General features: G+C 33.8%; 1 protein-coding gene across 2 annotated transcripts in view; it reads right to left on the bottom strand.

The window, feature by feature from the left end:
• The window catches only part of GOLM2 (golgi membrane protein 2), a 97,751-nt gene continuing 75,960 nt past the window's right edge, over positions 1-21,791 (bottom strand). Inside the window, exons 9-10 of one of the 2 annotated variants that reach the window (XM_019725321.3) lie at positions 8,963-9,130; positions 1-2,118 (exon numbers count right to left, since the gene is read on the bottom strand). In XM_019725321.3, coding sequence (XP_019580880.2) covers positions 2,048-2,118; positions 8,963-9,130 — 239 coding nt within the window. In that variant the 3' untranslated portion in view covers positions 1-2,047. The remainder of the gene's footprint in view (positions 2,119-8,962; positions 9,131-21,791) is intronic. The other variant, XM_019725322.3, reaches the window with a different exon arrangement.

Raw genomic sequence — 21,791 nt, 5'->3', positions numbered from 1 at the left:
CAAGTTTAATTTTTAATTTATTAGAACCCAGTAAGTGATGATTTTAAAAGCAGAGTTTTCATCAAATTAACACTTAATTCAGGGCAAAAATACATTTGAAAAACCTAAATTTTAAGGCAGAAGTAAAACATTATAAAACCAGCATGTCTAATACAGACTGTAGAATGTCAGAATTTTAAGAGATTCACATAGTATTTTATAGCATTAAAATGTTAATATAGTCGGAAATATTATCAACTGGTCCAAGATTTCTCAGTTTATAAAATGTCTAGACTGTTAACTGAAGAAATTTTGCTGTGTAAGTAATAGTGACCATATAACCAAGAGATTGTTTTTATGACAATGGAACTAAGGCAAAAAATTTCATGGTTTTCATTTGTAAAGATATTACAGTATTAAATATAAAGTATTACTAGGAGTATGTTTTAGATTCATCTTCTCATCCTAATGCCCATACGATGTACATTAATTCCTTTTAACTCCATTTAAAAAAATTCTGTGATCATACCTATTCATAAGCCTGGCTCTACTCATTGCAAAAGCATGAATTGTTTACTTTGATATGATAGAAACAACAATTTTAGGAAATCACTACATCTTTTCCTGGTTGCTTAATAATTTCAAACTAAAGTCTAAGAATTTTTGCACCTTCAATAAGTGAAAAACCTTTTTTTAAAATCTCTATAAATTTGAATTTTGACTAGAACCTGAGTACAGGGTGGGGTGGGGTGGGGGGTGGGAAGCATTTAATGTTTATGTGCAATACCAGTAGCCCTTCTAAAACACAGAGTTAACAACCGTAAATTTCTACTTATGACCAAAACCTTTTATTTTGGGGGAGGGGGAATAAGATTTAAAAGTGCTTTAACTCAGAAAACAAGGATTAGCTAGCTTACGCATTCTACTAAAAAGTGTCAAAAAAGACAAATGCATTTAAAATAATTTTGTAAGACTAGCAAATATGAGGTTTATGGGTTCTTAACTAACATACTAAGTAATTACAAAGATTCTTCATCTTCATTACAAACTTTTAAGCTATTTTAATGAAACGGCTGTAGATCTCACTGTACTTCTATTTATCTGTGCATTAATAAAAATCTGTTAAAACTCCTTATTTAGTAATTCTGAGAAAGTCTAGTCAAATAAGATCACTAAAACTACCAGAAAAGCTTTGAAATACTGATTGCAGATTTATTTCAAAGTTGATTTAGCCTTTCAGAATCTGGCATTTAAATCATGAATATCTTCACCAACTTGACCTCTGAAAATATAATTTTTAGCCAGTGCTGGTTATAGTTAAACAGTACTGGTATTATGTGGGGGAAGAAAATTGAAAATATATTGTCAATCATGCATTTCACAATTTCATGAACTACGTAAGGTATAACTCAAACATTGTTATGTCTTTGCAGATTAACCCCAACTTTCATCAGGTCTCGCTGAAAGCTTATCTGCCAAAACACATCAGCATTCATGTAAAACAAAAAGAGTAGGGAAGTGATTTTGCACACATGCTGCCCAGTGTTTGGCTTCCAGGTTCCCCTCTTTTATCTAACTATTCTAGGTATAATTCCTTGAAGAGCATGAGATAAGGAGTAGATAGAACAGAATACCCGTTGGGCTAACAAGAATATATTAGTGTATAAAACATTTTTCAGCTGAGTAACTGTTCTCACTGTGGTTATGCTATGTGCAGCATATAAACTGTACAACCATTTTTTCCTGTTTGTCTATTTGTGGGAAGAATTAGGCTCAATAAAATGTAAAATATACATTAGTTTGCTTTAAATGCAAAGACTACAGTTTTGCTTACATTATCTCTGGCTCAACTGTAATATAACCAAAAAAGTCTCTGCTTTAATAATACAATATGAAAAGTTCACATATGTACATGGGTACATTCCTTCATTAAAATGTTTCCTTAAATCTATCTCAATGTATCTTTACAACTGATACAACTGATCTTTACAACAAAAGTCAAAAACAACAAAGTAGAAATGATTCCATTTTACAGCACTTTAGGTTTTCTGAAGTTTTCCTTTAGGGGTTAAAGGACATCACTTAAACGATGCTTTCCATAGTCTGCAGGATCCATTTGAAGTTCTCGTTCTTCATCATCTGTAAAGGGAATAATTACATATCAAGAATATTATTTTTAAAATCAGTTACAGAAATCCAATTCAATAATGTGTCTTTTCCCTCAGCCTTTAAGGTAGTTTTCTGCTCATTATTTTACACCTTCTGCAAATAGTGTTCTATTTCTTAGTCACTTGGCTAAAGAGAGAAAAGTCTGTAACTATTTTGAAAGATTACTTAATTTTAACATCTTTTGATGATGGATGGATGGATGGATGGATGGATGGATGGATGGATGGAAGAAAGGGAGGGAGAAAAGAAGGAAGGAAGCTAGAGAGATACAGTTAGCAAAACTTTAGGAACCCACAAACATTGAGGAGTTGATCCTTTTATATAAATATAGCATTATTTCTATATAAACGAAGCTTAGTCCTTGTAATTAAAACTTTGGTAGAAACCGGTTCTGTATACATTTTTATACCTTTAAAAACAATAATGTTTCTTCTAATTATTAAATCAATCCATAGTCATCATATAAAAATTAGAAAATAAGCTACTCATGATCCCAACTTTTAACATTTTAGTGAATTCCTTTGCTTCTCTGCAAAGAGCTTACCAGTAACTTCCTAAATGGAGTATACGAACCAAAACTTAACCTTTTCTTTACCAAAAAGAAAAAAATTACATAATATTATTAGACAGTAAGATCTTCAAAGTAATTTCATGTAGCTATACTAAACAACTACATATAGTGCTCTGGAGTTTGACTTATTTGGTTATTGACAGGTTTTTCTGGGTTCTTCTTGGCCATCACCTGTCAGTTCACATTATTGTCAGTTTATTTGCCAATAGCAATCCTTCTCTTCTAATTTTGCTACAAACTACAGGTTTTGAAATAAGACTGCTCAGAGTATTAAAATGTTAGAACAAGAATGAAAAGTATTTCAATCACAGCCTAAGAAGCTCCCTTTTTAGTACATGGCTTTTAATGATATCTTTTGGCTCCTCCAGCCTTAAAAAATGACTTTTCTTACTTTCTGGTTCACAGTTACAACTACTCAATAGCTTAGTTTTTGATAGATTGAGGTATTACTAGCATAATTTTCTAGAAATATAATTTTATATAATTTAAAGAGAGTTATATATTAAAATCCAAATTCATATGTATATATAGCTTTCTGAAATCTATTCTTTGGGGCTTGATAGGTTTTAACTCTTAGCTTCTCTATCTTATGGTAAAATTATGTTCAAGAAAGATGCCACGTGGTGTATGTACTTTGTATTAACTTTCCATAATGATGTGTTCTTATTTCTTCTTTACATTTATTCATAAAAATGACAAACAACCAACTTTCTCTTTCCTTTCAACAACTTTCCTGTTAACAAAATAAAAGAAATAAAAGAAATTTAAAAAACAACAACTTTCCATTTAAACTTACAGAAATTTGCATTTAGAATTGCAGAAAACCATTTTGCATCATATTCTCACAAACTGACCTCATATTTTTTATAGTGTAATCCACTAGGTATGATAACCCCAAATCTGTTACATGTAAAGGCTAAAATTACATCCATAATCACACTTGTATTTTGAAAATATGCTAATCAATCTCTTATCAAAGAACTCTTTGTACTTTAAAAAGTTATCTTTGGTTTTAAAAAGGAAACTAATCCCTGGCACCTAGGATCCATGTTGTGGACGTCACCCTATGGCTATAAACTCATCTTTCAGGACTTCAGTAATTAAATGAAGACTTAATCACCATGGGGCAGTGGGAAAAGCTGCTATATAAAGGAGGAGAAATTTAATAGGAAATGGAAAGGAAAAAATACTATTACTTTTGGGGAGTTTTAAATGAATACTTATAAAGCGAAAACAAGAGCAAAGGTTTAAAAACAGAAAAAACTGAATTCTAGTCCTGGCTCAGGCACTCAACAAACATGATCTAGTTCCTAAATCTCTGTTGACCTCTAATTACCTTCTCAGTAGAACAGAAATACCAACTGTTTTTCCTGCCTCAAAATAAAATAATGCACATGAAGACATTCTTTACTTCCAAGGTCCTCTATAAATATAAGGAAGAGTTTGTTGGTATTATTTATGCTCTTTAGCAAAGTTTTAGTATGGGGTCTTCACATTGTTTTCCAGAATTCATAGGACTTTCAGAATATTGTGTTTTCTTACATTGAGCTATATTTAATTTACATTTAGAGTCCATTTTCAGTGTAGCTATTCTAACTAGAATTCAAATTTCTACTAACAACCTTTTTGCATTTATCTGTAAAGTCTGATGAAATTACCTACCCAAATTTGATATAGAGTAACAGATAACCACTAAATATAATTATATGAACTAATATTTTATTTCACTTTACAAAACAGCAAAATCTATAAATAGCTCACAGCATAAAATGACTATTAAAGGTAATATAAAGACATTCATAATTTATTAAATAATTCCTAAATTCCCTCTGCGTCAAGAAAGAACCACCTCCATAAAGCAAGCTCTACCAAGCAAGAATGTCTCAGGGCAATAAGGCAGTGAGGTGCCACTAAAACAAACAAATTAATCCACTGCAATTATCCTCTAAAGCAGGCAACCCAGAGAACAAGTTCTAGATTTGCTTTTAGTTTTGTAATTATTATTTTATTCAAAACACACTTGTATAGGGCCAGCCCGGTGGCTCAGGAGGTTGGAGCTCCATGCTCCTAACTCTGAAGGCTGCCAGTTTGATTCACACATGGGCCAGTGGGCTCTCAACCACAAGTTTGCCAGTTCGACTCCCGCAAGGGAGGGTGGGCTTCGCCCCCTGCAACTAAGATTGAACAGGGCACCTTGAGCTGAGCTGCCGCTGAGCTCCCGGATGGCTCAGTTGGTTGGAGCCTGTCCTCTCAACCACAAGGTTGCCGGTTTGACTCCTGCAAGGGATGGTGGGCTGCGCCCCCTGCAACTAGCAACAGCAACTTGACCTGGAGCTGAGCTGCACCCTCCACAACTAAGACTGAAAGGACAACAACTTGAACCCAAACGGCACCCTCCACAACTAAGATTTGAAAGGACAACAACTTGACTTGGAAAAAAATCCTGGAAGTACACACTGTTCCCCAGTAAAGTCCTGTTCCCCTTCCCCAATAAAATCTTAAAAAAAAAAAAAAAAAAAAGAAGAAGAAAATGGAGAAGTATTTAAAAAAACACAAAACCACACACTTGTATAGTGCTTATGGTGTGAAAAACTCTAAGTGCTGAACAAATATTTAAATCATGTAATCCACATAACAGCTGTTGAGTTAGGTAACTATATTCCTATTTTATTTATTTATTTGCTTATTTATTTATTTATTTTTTTAAGGAGGGCACAGCTCACAGTGGGCCATGCGGGTATCAAACCGGCAACCTTGGTTTTCTTAGCACCACTCTCTAGCCAACTGAGCTAACCAGCCACCCCATACTCCTATTTTACAGATGACGATATTGAGGCATAGAGGTTAGGTAATTCACAAGGTGACAGAGCTAGTAAGTGGTGGAGATAAGATTCAAATCCAGACAGTCTTGGCCCCAGAATCCAGGCACGTAAGCACTATGCTAAGCTTCCTTCCACAGGCATACTTAGTAATATGCATTTCATATCCTATCAAACAAAGTTGGAGCTTATATGGGATTAAAGATAAGAGTACAGGCAATTTGTAAATATCCATCTCCTTAATACAATAAAGAATAAAAGATATATCCATCAGATGTGTAGTATTTCCAGAGCTGATCATTAAGAAGTCACGAAAAAAAATTTTACACTAATGTAAACAAAATGTTTCTTTTAGGTTGCTTCAGAAAACCAGGAATTCAAAACCAAAATAAACCAGGATTGTAAACACAGGAAAATTAGGCTTCACTTAATTCTACAAGAAAACACTCTGCAGGTTGTGCTGATCCAAATGATCAATACATATGAACAGGCATCCAGCTAAAGCTGGAATCCTTCAGCTCCCTATTGGCAGAGATGCTGTCCAAACCTCCATTTCATAATCCAGAGTTTCGGAGACCAAAGCCAGAGTGTCCTTAGCTGAAGCCAGAACCTCGGACCTGTAGCTGGAATCTCTACTCCTAGGGACACAACAGCTTGTGAAAAAACTTCCTAATACTAGAGAAAGCAGAGAAGAAGAGCCCCTATTGCTAGAACCGTGATAGTGCTTCTGAAATGCATACTTCAATTTTTTATATCTCTGGCTGCAGAGTCTCAATGGCTGCAGTAGTTTCCACTTTTTTTTCCTAGGTTTAGGGGAAGATGTGTTTCAGGCATGCGGAAATCTGACATGTTTTCCTATAATGCTTGTGTTAAATATAGTGACCCCATTGTGAATGTGACCACAGAATTTTAGCAGTGAGAAGAACACTAGTTCAATATGCTCACAGTACAGATGATGAAATTGTGGCCCAGAGAGTTTAAGTGACTTGAAAAGCTGGTCTCCTAATTCTCAGGCTAATATTTTTTTACCACTCTATTCTACTGCCTGCTTTGGCTACAAGTGCAAACTGGCCTGGGAACCCAACCATTGTTTCTCTATTGAAGCTATGAAGAAATTCTTTTAAATTCCAAATATTCTAACTTAATAATAAACACTGGAATCCAAATTGTTGATAAACTAGGGAACAGCCATAATTCTCCTTCCCCACTTTTTGGACAGTTAATACTATTCCTAAAAAATTTTTAAATAAAACATTAAAACATGTTTAAAATTATTTGGGTCTCTAGTATTCCTTTTTAGTCATTTCACCCAAACTTGTCCCTCTTTATATGCTAGAGTTGAGATGTTCTTGTATCTTTCTGTTCCCTATGATAAGGGAGTCCCCTTGGTAACTGCCCTATCCTTCTGCTGCCATCATCTAGTGAATCTCAAAATGGGATAAAAATGATAAAGGCAACTCCCAAATCAAATAAGATTCACTTGCAAATGAAGAAACCTCAAAATGTACCAATCCCCTCCCTGCTTCATTGAGGATATCATCTTGGATCATTTTCCTTATATTCCTTAGAGTCAATGGATTTATTTTCTCGCAAAAGGAAAGGTAGGGCAGCATGAGGGTACTGAGGACCTACATTGGAAAGTAGTAATGAGAACTGAGGTAGGAGAGGGAGAAGATATCGGAAAGAGAGAGAAGACATGGAAGATAAATGTACCTGCTGTGGATAAAAAACCATAAAAATATTAAACTGAAATTTTGTAATAAAAGTCATCAACTTTAAGATAGCCAAAATATAAGAAACGATTTTCAATTTTGGTTGAAATTAATTGCTCTAGTGAAAACCTCAAAATTATCCAGCAAGATGATAGAAGCCCTTCTGAAAGAAAACTAGAGGTTTAAAGCGTAAACCAAGCAAGCTTCTAAGACCAGAGGTTAAAGAGTTATTACCCTAGCCACAGTTATAAGACTAAAATCTCAATAGGAAAGCATAAAATTATCAGTTAACAACATTACTGAGGGCCCTTTTTGTGCTAAGTACTATGAGGGATGGGGGGTGGATATGAAGGCAGAAAAGGATACAAACAAAATAGAAGGCAAAATAAGTGAAAATTCCTGCTTACATTCTAATTAGTGATATGATATAAATGTATGGAAAAGCCTTAAAGCAATGTTACAAATAATTGCAAATAAATATAATTCAAACAAATCACAAAAGCAATAAGAAAAAATGGTAATTTATGAAAAATGGATGAGATTATAGAAAAGGTGAATGTAATTTATTCAAAAGTACCAAAAGGTGTTTAAGAAGTTCTCATTAACATATCCTTATAAAACTCCTAGCATTTATTAATCTCTTTCTATTCCCAATAACCAGTCTTCCAAAACAAGAATGAGCTATCAAAACAATGCCTAGGTGGAAATCAGTCTCTAGTTTCCCTTTTTCTATTAACTATGTAATATTCTAGGACAACTATATTTTCTTCTGAGTTTTATATTAAGTTGGTGCAAAAGTAATTGCTGTTTAAAAGGTTAAAAATTGCAAAAACCACAATTACTTTTGCACCAACATAATAAAAACAATTCTTGTCATAAACCTAAATAAAGTTTAATTACCTTACAAAGAGTTAAGGAGTAAATCAAGACAGGTTACATTAAAAAAATGTTTCATGCATAATATTATAAATTATAATACTTCACACATTAAGTTCATATTCAACTTTTATGGAAAAAAGGAAAAACTCCACAAATACTACTAAACGATGTAAACAGGCAGAAAACAGGCCTAAAAACTTGCAAGAAAGCAACATACTCTGACATGCATGCATGGGTAGGGCTGCATGCACACAGGTAGATTCTGAACTTTCACTAAGTTAAAAGCTCAGAAGTAACACAGTTAACAAGGAAAATTTGTTGAATCTGTGTATTAAACATAAAACAGACAAATCTTCACAAACTGATAGTTAAATATAAATTTTAAGCCTCAGAAAAAATCTCAAAAACAGTCTTCCTATGCTGAATCAGTAGTGAAATAATCTTATATTCAGAGTAGAGGAGACCATTCCTTTTGTGGCTTCCCTTACAGCAAAAAAGGTTGTCTGGTCAACGTTTGTTCCTAGAATAATTGAAATGTTTTGAGATGAGAAACTGGAAAATAATTCTTTTCTGGGAGTATTTGCCTTAGGTAAAGTCTAGAGCCATTTTAAACAATTTAATTTAAAAATTTCTGAAGACTGTGAGTTTCAAATTGTAACTGTATCAATAATACCTAAGATAACTAAAAATGAAAATAGTTATGAAAAACTGCACAGAACTTCTTCATATTAAGATTGCACTGCTAATTAGTGGGGAAAATTCTACACAAATTCAACCAAAAAACTTAGAGGTGGGTTTCATGGTCACAGCATGGAGGCCAGGCCCACGCTCACCTTGGACGTCTTCCTCTCCACCATCACCATCTTCTTCCTCATTGTAAGCCAGCTCAGCCTGCTTGTCTGCCTCATACTCACCTACGTTACCATCATCCCCATTATAATCCGCCAGTTTAGAGCCATGCTGCGGATCAACAGGGGATTCATTCTCATCAAAGAATCGGCCTGTGAAGTAGGTAGAGGATTAATTCAAGAGTAAAGAGAGAAGAAAAGAAGGGACCTGTACTTGAGGCAGATCAGAAAGTAGACAAATGAAACCTGGCAACTTTTAGGACACTGGTTATAAAAAAGATACATTTCGTGAAGGTTATCCAAGACAAAAGGAAATAAGAATGAGGACTGAAAATAACTTTTATTTAAGAATTCCCCTTTTGTGTTAATTTTAGTACTTGCTCCTTAAGGTTTGAATGTTCTCTTAAAAAGGGTACCATATTCAGGATTGTTCTCCTAATAACCAATGACTTCTCTGATATAAGTATTTGTCTAATTTAACACTTTAGGACAAGAATAAATACTTTTATTACTGGATATATTACATATTTGAAATTTGCAGTCATTTATTGCTTTATGAAATACCACTTTCCACGAATAATTTTGATAACTTTTTAAAAATAAACAAGTATTAGGCAGTCTAGTTTCTCTGGATACTAAGACAAACTGACACACCTGAGGGCTATCTTAAGTTCCTTCAGTAACAGTGATTCACTATAGTCATGAATTGATTTCCAAAGAGGGATGGCAGAGAGCGTAGACTATAGCAATCCCCAGTGGTATGTTTTGAAAAAACAATCCAAGCAATTCTGATTTATTCTTCCTCATTTCCTAAATCAGATATTTAAAAGTCAATGGTAGAGGAAGCTAAAGACCTACATGAAGCTGTTATAAACACTCATAACAATTAGAAATCAAGAAGAGCAACAGATATAACACCTACGGTAGAAAGCTCTTCAACAACTCGACATTAAAAATAAAAATGTTAGGCACACTAAGATCTGACTCACAAGCACAATTTAAACTCTACATTGATATCAAGTATCATCAAAGTAAATTTTATTCCAATCCCTAAAATGCAAATAACATGAACTTACTGATAATGTAAGAATTTAAGACTTCTTAAAATTGTAAAAACTTTCTGTGATAGGTCTAAATTATAAAAATTTACACTGCAATGAGACATTCAGGAAAAAAAATTAACAAGTTCCTTTGCTTGGAAAGAAAGGTTAAGTGCAAGTGGAAAAAATTATGGTAGTATTGGTCGATTCTACAGATGGCTCACTGTATCATCTAGCCAACATACGTATTTCTAATGATTGGGTAATGAGTCAATCGGAAAAATAGTTAAAGAACTTTTACACAGGATTTGAAAGGGGGTTTGTGTAACAACAGCAACTGAAGCAATTGTTGCCAATAAAAAGAACAAGAAAGTCATCTTAAATCTATTCTAGAATAAGGTTGGCTATATACAGTAAATAAATGGAAAAGTTAAGAAAACAGAATTAGAGAAAAGAAATGAATATACAAGAGTTAAAAAGGAAAAACAGGATTGAGAAGAATAGGTAAGGTATTTGTGAGAAAGACACCCTGTCCTCCTAATGATAGTAATACAAAACAAAACATTTTGATGGTTTTTATTATCTCTTTCCCTAATGATAAAATAAACTATGCCAATGTAAGCAATAAAAAGGGAGATTTATAGAAATCTGTATTTTCTTTTTTTTTAATATGCAATATTTACTATGGAGAAAACACCTGGGGCAGTTAAATCATATTTATGCAATGTGAAACTGCTGTTTGAAATATATAAACATTTTAACATAGTAGTTACCAGTGAGTTTCTCAAAGCACACTATTTCCTCCAAGAAAACTTTTTCATTTTTTATCAGTTATGAAATACAGAAGACTGAAAAATTAGTCTAAAATTTCATTGCAAAATACAGTTAACTAATATTATCAGACATGGTACATTAATCAAAGAAATGGTCTATCTGTGCCTATTATAATATTCCAAAAGAACAATAAATAAAGTTTCTTTTTTTTTAAGTGTTTGATGATCTGACTAGCCTGAATTCAGTCATAAAATTTTAACACTATGATTACAGTGACACTCAGAGATTAAAAAAAAAAAAATCAACGACAAGAATGGATACCACATAACTGTCCTTTGTTAAATAGTAATTGTGCTATCATATATACAGAATTTTCACCTTTAGAGAAAAAAGGAGCTAACCCTTATGATCAACAAAAGAGAGAAAAAGAGCCAACTATACAACACTGCCAGTCAAGTTGGGAACATCAGACAAACTTCACATTAAACAGTGTTATGAATATGACAGTATAAATAAAAATGTATAATGCTGATCAATATAACAGACTGTTAAATGATATAACTGTCAGGCAACATATTTGCAACGAAGAGTTATATAAGGGAAAAATCAATCAATGTGGATTAGAGTTAGAAAGGAAGGTTTCAAAAAAGAGGCAAATATATTGGACCATGACAGAGAGAAGGAAAGAAGCATTCAAAGAATAGGTAAGAATATTCAGGAGACACTAAAGAGATTATTTTGACTGCATTTATATTAGAAAGTAGGAAGAGGAAGTTTGGACAAGCAAATTGGGAATAATTATGGAAGACCTTTAAAATTAGATTTAAAAAGGCCTCCTATATCCACTTCACAAGGTAACTGTTAGAAAGAATTACAAAGCATATAAAAGTATCTGTTGTGCTCTTCATCTATCCATCCAACAAAGGTTCCCTGATAGATGTGACAGATACCATGCTAGGCACTGTGATACAAAAACAAACTTACCATCTCCGTTTCTGATAATACAGATACTAAGGGAGACAAGCATGTAAACAAATAGAGAGTGATGTCACGACACTGTAACACAATGATGTAGAAAGTGACATCTAAACATGGAGACTTGCTACCATTGGTTTCTATCTGACAGAGGAAGTCTGAACTTTATGTAGGAGGCAATAGGCAGTCGTTATGATTTCTTTTAAACTGAATCAGGAATCTAATCTGCCTCATGTACCACAGCATCTCCAGTGTCTAGTCAGGTAAGAAGCTACAGAACTTAGACTAAGAAGATATCATAGGAAGTGTTAGGTACAGGTGAATCAAATGCCTTTAAAAACAACAAACTGACTATATGGCACAATGGAGTGGAAGAGTCAAAGGATGATTCTATAATCCTAACCTGGAAACTAAATATAATGGTGCCTGTACCCAAAATACAATAATTGGGAAGGTATGGAAAAGCAAATGTTGCTTTAGATATACTGAGCTTAGGGTTACAGTAAGATATCCAAATGAAAATATTTTATAGACACATGGGAATATGGACCTAGACTCCAGGTGCGAAGTTTTTACTAATATTTTCTTGTGATTTATAGTTATACCCTCTTTGTTGTTCTGAATACTATTTATCTTTTCTATTGTTCTTCATTAGTATTACTAGAGGTTTGTTTATCTGGGTTGTTTCTTTTTGCTCCTCTCTAATAATTCTTTATTTTCCATTTCATTTATGACGGCCCTTGTCTTTGTTCCTTCCCTCTACATTCTTTAGGTTATTCTTCTTCCTCTTTCTCTGAAGACAGATTGTTTAGGCTCTAACCCTAACTCATCTATTTACTAGCTAAGTAATCTTGAAGTGTTTTGAAACTTCTTTGTGACCATTTCCAATCTATAAAACAGGAATAATGATTATCAAGTCTGAGTAGCTGAGCTACTCAGTATCTACACATGGGTTTCTTATGAGTTTATATGAACAAACACTTTAGAACAGCAACTGGCACATAATCACTCCACTGTTAACTATTATTAGCATCATCGTTTGCAGTAGTAAGACCACCACCACCACTACTATTATTACTACTACTGTTTTTGAGTTGAAGTCACATCATTTAATTTTCTTTTTTCCTTAATGCTTTTAAGAAAGCATTTTTTACATTTAGCCATAAATACTACTTTAGATGTATCCCTCACATTTTAATATGTGTGGTATTTATAGTATTGTTCAGTCTGTACATTTTGAAATGCCCATTATAAATGTCCCCCCAAAAAGTTTTGAGGATTGACTTTTTAAGTTTATAATATAGAAGTTTTAAAATACTATTCATCATATAAATTGCTTGAAATTTATTAAGACTCTCTGTGACCTAGTATCTAGCCAATTTCTGTAACTGTTCAATGTGTACTTGAAAAATATTTATTTTGTCTTTTATTAAGTGAAGGGATCTATATAGATTTATATATTTGAATAAACTTGGTAATTTTTGCTTCAAAGTTTCTATAGTCTTGGTGATTTATAAGTTTTGATAGAAGTATACGAAAATCTTTCACATTAATTATGCAATTGTCAATTACTTCTTGAAATTGTGTCAGCTTTTTGTCTTCCTATTTATGGCTGTTTTTAGAGGATTATTTCCTCTTTTTAGTAGATTGTTCCCCTTGTTATTACAGAGTATCCTTTAATTATTTTTTTCTTTTTAATTAGTTGCTGACAGCTTTTTTTTTTTTAATAGTTTATTGGGGAAGGGGAACAGGATTTTATTGGGGACCAGTGTGTACTTCCAGGACTTTTTTCCAAGTCAAGTTGTTGTCCTTTCAACCTTAGTTGCAGGGGGCGCAGCCCACCATCTCTTGGGGGAGTTGAATCGGCAACCTTGTGGTTGAGAGGATGTGCTCCAATCAACTAAGCCATCCGGGAGCTCAGCTCAAGGTGCCGTGTTCAATCTTAGTTGCAGGGGGCGCTGCCCACAATCCCTTACGGGACTGGAGGAATTGAACTGGCAACCTTGTGGTTGAGAGCTCACTGGCCCATGTGGGAATCGAACCAGCAGCCTTACGGAGTTAGGAGCATGGAGCTCTAACTGCCTGAGCCACCGGGCCGGCCCTAATTTTTCTTTTTTCCTTCAAATCTATTCTGTCATTTGTTCATACTTTACATCAGCTATCCTGTGATTGGTTTTCACTAAGGAATATCTTTTCTAAAGTTATGGGAAACTATAAATTACATAAAATTTCCATCTTAACCATTTTTAAGTGTTCAGTGGCATTAAATACATTAACATTGTGCAACCCTCACTATCATCCAACTCCAGAACTTTTTCATCTTCCCAAATTGAAACTCTGTATTCATTAAACAATAACTCCCTCTTCCTCACCCAGCCCCTAGCAACCACCATTTACTTTCTATCTCTAAGAATTTGACTACTTTAGGTACCTCATATAAGTGGAATCATAGCAGTATTTGTCCTTTTGTAACTGGTTTATTTAACTTAGCAAATAATTTAGGTGTTCATCTATGATGTAGCACATGTCAAAATTTCCTTCTTTTAAAAGGCTGAGTAATATTCCACTGTACATGTATACCACATTTTGTTTATCCATTCATTCATCAATAAACATTTGTTTTGCTTTCACCTTCTGGCTATTGTGAATAGTGCTATCATGAATATGGGTGTATAAATATCTGTTCAAGTCTCTGTTTTCGATTATTTTGGGTATATGCCCAAAAGTGAGAAATAGCTTCTATAATCCTTTTATTTTCACATTGTCTATGTGTTCAAGATTTAGTTGTAAACACTATATAGCTAGATTTTTGTATCCTTTTATTATCTGTATTTAAACATTAATCTGTTTATATTTATCATGGTTTTTATAGTATTTGATACCTATTTCTTTGAGTTTACTGTTTATAGACTCCCCTTGAATTTTCTTCTTCATTTCCTTCAATATTAACTCCTTTTCCTCCTCTACCCACTGTTGGATGGAAGTAGTATACTGTATTTGTATTTTAATGATTACCCTTAAATTTTAAATATACATACTTCATAATTTTTTTCTAATAAAACTTCAAAGTATTCAGTATTTCTGTCCTCTTTCTACACAGGACATGGACCTTCTCACTTTATCCTTGAATACTCTCTCTGTCTTTTATATTATTTGCTATTATTTTTGCTGTGTTAATACAAAAAATAGTTTTCTTAAGTCAATAACTAATTAAATTTACCAACAGCTTTGATCAATTTGAGTTCCCATATTGGGGGGGATAGCTGTTATTATCCCTCTTCAAACAAACAAAATAACCTTTTTCTAACAAAATAAATTTCACTCTTCTTTCACTGAGGGTTTCTGAGAGGTAAACTCAGTCTCGTGTAACTGAGTATGTCTTCATTTTGCCCTTGTTGTCCTCATTATCTGGCATAACATTCTATGTTGGTAATTAATTTCTACTCATCACACAAAAATATTTTTCCATTTTCTTTTGACATTTGATTTGCTGATGAAAAGTCTGTTTTGAATGTAATTGTCATTCCTTGAAAATAATCTATATTTTCTGGTATTACTTAAGATTTTTTCCTTAATTTTTGGATACTCTGATGTTTCCCTACAATGCCTAAAAGCAAAGATTTTCTTCATTTATCCTACTCGACACTCAGCAGGTACACTTGAGGTGAGAACTCATGTCTTTCTTCAATTGCAGAAAATTCTGGGCTCTTCAAATTCAAAATTCTTTTCAAGTATTGATTATCTACCATTTCCTCCATTCTTTACCCCAAATTCCTATATTTATATATCTTCTGTAACATCTGTTGTGTGTATATATGTGTGTGTGTGTGTGTATACAGAGGGTGGCAAAAAAATGTACATACATTTTAAGAAAAAAACTATTAAAATTGTAATACTCAAAATATGTATACCAATAATAAAAGAAGAATACAAGTCACATTTGACTTCTGCAATTACAAGAGGTGCTCAAAGTGGTTATCATCCAGACACTTCTGATTACGGCGAACTACTGCTTCAGCAACATTGCCCAAAGTGTCCACTTGTATACATTTTTTGTGCACCTCTGGGTGTGTGTGTGTGTGTGTGTGTGTGTGTGTGTGTGTGTGTAATATAAATTTGTCTCTAAGCCTGTCTCTCTCTGTGTGACTCTGTACTATATTCTTCATGAATATCTCAGTACAAGCTTCTAAATCACTTATTTTAGTCAACTATGGTCTACCATTTCAGATACTGATTTTTTATTGCTATGATTATATTTTTCATTTCTAAAATGTATAATTGGTTTTTATATCTGTTTTTGTTTTATTCCTGCCTATTTCTTAATCTCTCCTTTTTTTTAAAAGTTATTTCTTCATTTATCTCTTTGAGCACTCTTAAACATCAATAGTCCATAGTAGACTATTACATACAATTGTTTTCATGTTTCAATTGTTAATATGTGGGCTATCTCTGTTAAGCATTAGCATTTTTCATAGTTTTAGAGTTTTGGTTTGCTGACTAATTTTCAGTGTGTATGGGGTATTTGTTTATATTCTTCCTCTTTTTCCCTCTCTGTGTTCACCCCTGTTATCTAGGCATTTTAAGGATGCTTTCACGCAGTTCCCCAGTCTAGGACGAGTCTTTATAATAACATTTCCGAGCTTCTGTTCCATGATACTACTGAGGCTAGCAGAGATGCCATATAGAACCAATGGTGGTGTGGGTTAGTGCGTGGTCACAAGGCTACATGTGTAAGTTCCCGGCTCCATAAGCCTTCAGGTTGCTAAACATTGTAGTCCTTGATGGCATAGCTTTATTTTTGCTTCCTCTGCCAAGGGAGACAGGGCAATAGTCAGGTCCTGGCTTTAAGCTATAAGCCTGGCTCCCACATTAAGTGCCTCCAATGTATTCTTATTGCTTTCAAGAGCCAAATTCCTGAAAACCTGCATTTCCAGACCCGGAGCCTATTAGGTCCTGTCACTTAGTTCCTTTCATCATCCTGTATTTTTGTGTCACTTCTTGACCAGGGAAATGTTTAATATGTTTTTGAGATTATCAATATTCTTTTAGTTCTCTCTTTTTTACATTTTGTCTATTGTTATGTGTGTGATCAGAGTGGATATGTCAAAGGTGAACTCACTAAGCCATCTGGACCAGAAGTTGAAAAATACTTTTAAAAGATCCATATGTGAAAGAAAATCATGCATTCTCTGATAACACTAGCTTGTCTCTCCAGTGTTGTTCAGGAGGATCATTAACCACGGTTAAATAAATAAATCCCTGCTGCTACTCACCTTGGAGCATGCTACACAGAAGTCCACATGAGAAGCAGTTTGAGCAACAATCACCACCTAGTTATTTGGAGTAATTGTCCTTGTGACTTTCACTATGGGGCTGAGCTTTGAAATGAACCATTTTCTCTACTCAAGGCAAGTGAATACAGAGGGGGCCAAAAAAATGTACACACATTTTAAGAAAGGAAAACTGTATTAAAATTGTAATACTCAATATATACCAATAACAAAAGATGAATACAAGTCACATTTGACTTCTGCATTTACAAGAGGTGCTCGAAGTGGTTACCACCCAGAAACTTCTGATTATGGCGAACTACTGCTTGAGCAACATTGACCTAAGTGTCCACAAAAATGTATACATTTTTTTAGCACCCTCTGTATATAAAGGGTATGTCCCTCTTAACTGGCAAACATGTGGGCCTTCCATGGATTCTCAATTTCAACTACTTTGGAGGGCATCTATTACTTCGAAGTATGCCTCCAGGACACTTTGACGTATCCCCTAAACTATATTTTATGTCACCATATAGCCTACATTCTACATTTTAAATAAAACTAACCCAAATATATCTTCCAAATATAGCAAACCATGCCAAAAGATTTGTCGTGATCACTGTATAAAGTGTAAGTACCCCCCATGTCTAATAGTCAGTACTTTCAATAACATTTTCAACTTGCTCTAACAGCATATTATTTTGTACGTATAGAATCAAGTATTGTTATATTCATTACTTATTTACACTTCAATTATCATTTGCATTGTTGATCTCTCCATACAGCTTTGGTCTCTAGATGAAGTAAAATCAGAGAGAGATATGGATTGAGATTATATCTGTCTTGTCTCCATAATATAAAAGATATCAAGCAGGGCAGAGAAAGAGATTCTTCCACATTCTCAGATTCTTTCTTCCTCTCCCCACTTCATATTTTCCATTTATCAATCGGCCTCACTATAACAGTGTTCTGCCCCTAGCATTTTCAATGTAATATCTTTTCTCAAGACCACAATCTCATTTACCATTTTTCAATATCACTTCGCAGTCTCATGCACCTTACTTGCTAAATTTCAGTTAATACCTCTCCAGCTGAGTATAACCTCAATATAACCTTTCTATACTAGAATGGGTTCCAAATAGCTAAGCCCCTGCCCTGGATGAACCACAGATTTCTTTTCTACATTTTCATGCTATCAAAAGAGGATACAAATTTGAATAACAACAAGCACCAGACAAGTAAGATAAATGGACATATTATGTCAGAGTGGGAAATGGGACATGGCAAGTCTCATTCTAAAAGAACAGTCATAATCAATTCCAGTGATTATGTCAACCATTCTCATTTAATAGAATCCAGATATTGGGAAATTTGTGAAATCTATTGATTTTTAAATATTGGAACTATTTCAGATTTTTAAAAATCACTCTGTGGACCAAACAAAACTCACATGATGGCTGGATATGGACATGGGTCATCCGTTTTCAATCTCTGCAAAAGACTGTTTTTGCTATTTAACAAGGTTTTGGAAACAAAACACATAGAACTAGCCTAACACAAGATCACATTCTTCAAATTCAACTAAAACCTGGCAATTTCTATAAGCCTCAATGTCTCTAGTGAATAAATAGGCTTGTCCATCATCTGCTATTCCAAATGTTCTCTTTTACCTATTTCGAATACAGATAGAGAAATAAAGTTAACAAAACTGTAGAGGGGGAAAAATACCCTTAATGCTTATTCATGAAGAACAAAATCAGAATAAAATGGCAAAATATTCTTAAAAGACAGTAGAAATGGAGATATAGTATACAAAAACTAAAGTACACTACCAAACAACCAAAGGAAAAATTGTGGATATAAATGCATAATGTTTTCCCTAACAGTATTCAATAAGTTTGTCTAAGTTAATATATTATTAAGAAAGAGAAGTGTGAAGAATTAAATATCTACCTGAAAACTTAAAAAAGGAATAAAGTGACAAGTCACAAATAGCAAAAAATAAAGTATAAGACAGATTAGAAATAAAAAAGTGACGAAATTAGTAGTTGGGTTTTTGAAAAACAAAAAAATTTAAACAATTGATAAACTACAATTAAGAACAGAGGAAGACTATAAAAGTTTTAGGGCTAAAAATTTTAGAATAGAGAAGTTAAAAGTAGGAAAGTTCTCATAATTATATATTAATATCATTTATGACTAAGTAATCATTTCGATTGTATGACTATCTACAGAGACACAAAATTCTAAAACTGATGCAGTAAGTTTAACAAATATTTAATAAATGCTTACTATACACATGTGAGGCTGGGTAGACAAAAAGGATAAGACACAGTTCCTGCCCTCATGAAGTTATTACTAGTTTAATAGAGAAGACAGATACATAAACAGTTACAGAATTCAGGATACACTATCTAACACTGCTGGTTCTTCAATGTTTTGTTGTTCAGATTTAAGAAAATCTTTTTCTCTTTTGTTTTAAGCCATCTATAACGTAGAGCAATCTGGTAAAGTATACCTTTGTGAATAAAAATGAAACAATTACTTTTTCTCCCTACCTGATACCTCCAGAATGCAGAAACTCTTAGTGAGTAATCTTATTTTCATGGCAATATAGTTATTTGGATAAATTCAATTAAGAAACTGTTCTCCTTGTAATAGGACACACTTGAAAATTTTGGTTATATTACCATGGGTCTGACAAGAATGTCATACTTGAGAAGGATGCATAAAATCAGATATGACCGGACGTCTTTGCAGAACTAAGGCTGACTTTAAGGAATCAATACTTTAAAGCCCCTTTGCAAAAACCAGCCTATACCGGGCATACAGGGTTCCCAGCCTATAGGTAAGGAAGCTCACTTCCTACAGGCCTAGGAACCTCAGACTATCTTGGGAACCTTGAAAAGAGAGGGGAAAAAAAGGATGGCTCAGTAGAAAACTATAACACACCTTTGTAGGCATTACATTTTAGGTAAAGTCTGATGGCGAGTCCTTGGCTTGGCTTCCTATCTCCCAGAGGCTTTTAAAAGTCTGAGATTCTTTATGAAAATTTGCAGCAAAGCAAACTCAAAAGACCTATGTGGTCAATCACTATTCTTGCTGCATTTATATATAATAATAAGGCCAAGTTTAATGAGACTAGACTTATTTTGCAAACAAATTAGTCTTACTCTGATTATCTTTACTAGAAATGGGGATGACTACAGAGAAAAAAAAAGGATGGCTCAGTAGAAAACTATAACACACCTTTGTAGGCATTACATTTTAGTCCTATTTATCGTCTTTAAGACTTTATTACCTACCTGTGAACTCGACTGGATCCTGAATCCTTCTAGGATCCTCCAATATCTAGCTAAAACTCTCCACATTCAAGTTTCTAATTTTTCTCCCACCCTCCTGTTTTTGAATCACTAAAATTTAAACTGCCCTCTACCCAAAGCCCTGCAAGCTGACGCTGGAAAATTTGATATAAACTTTAGAGAAATCACCATCATAGTTCACGAATGGACAACTATCGTGCCTGTTGTGTGAGTCACTAAGAACGTTCACCAGATCATCTGATGACATCACCAGAGACATTTAAAGTGTAAACCAGGAAAAGCTATCATATTGCCTGTGCCTGTCCTCATTCCATCTGAAAATGCCAACATCAAGAAAATCTTCTCAACTGCATGCCTTCTAGACTAAAAAACTGAGTTCATAGTTTATTCTAACCATTAACCACTGTTTTTCTTGTGTTTCCATAGAAATGCACAGGCCTGAGAGACTGGTTCAATGGGTTATGAGACAATCTACCAACTCAGTTTCTGGACTATGAAACTTCTTGAGGAAGTTTCAGACAGGAGAATGACGAGATTCAGGATCTACTACCCCAAAATATGGCACGTTGGCATATTAAATACAGTAGTCCCCCTTTATCCATGGTTTCACTTTCCTTGGTTTCAGGAATCTGCATTCAACCTTGGTCCGAAAACATTAAATGGAAAATTCCAAAAATAAAAAATTCCTGTTTTAAATTGTGCAGTCATTCTGAGTAGCGTGATGAAATGTTGTGCCACCCTACTCCATCCCACCCAGGTCATGAATCATCCTTTTGTCTGCTGTATCTACACTGTATAAGCTACCTGCCCGTTTGTCACTTAGCAATCATCTCAGTTATCTGATCAACTGTCATAGTATCGCAGTGCTTGTGCTCAGGTAACCCTTATTTTACTTACTAATAGCCTCAAAGCACAAGAGTAGTGATGCTGGCAATTCAGATATGCCAAAGAGAAGCTGTAAAGTGCTTCCTTTAAGTGAAAAGGTAAGTATGGTACCATAAGACATCTTGAAAGAGACCATATTCAGATAACTTTTATTACAGCATATTGTTGTAATTGTTCTATGTTGCTATTATTATTGTTAATATTTTACAGTGCCTAATCTATAAATTAAACTCCATCATATGTATGTATAGAAAAAACACAGACTGTATATATATATGACTATATATCTATATATCTATATTTATATCTATGTATATATGTATATATACATATATATACATATATATGTATGTGTGTGTATATATATATATATATATATATATATATATATATACATACATACATATATATATATATATATGGTTTGGTACTATCTGTGGTTTCAGGCATCCCCTGGGGGTCTTGGAACGTATCTCTTGTGGATAAGGGGAGACTACTGTACTTCAAGCTGAAGGAATTTGAGAAATGGCATGTACAGAAAAGACTT

Source organism: Rhinolophus sinicus, chromosome 3 (assembly GCF_057876585.1).
Source record: "Rhinolophus sinicus isolate RSI-liver-muscle chromosome 3, RSI-T2T, whole genome shotgun sequence".
Lineage (NCBI taxonomy): Eukaryota > Metazoa > Chordata > Mammalia > Chiroptera > Rhinolophidae > Rhinolophus > Rhinolophus sinicus.
Note: the sequence above shows the minus strand (reverse complement) of the source record. Positions and strands in the feature narration are given on the sequence as shown.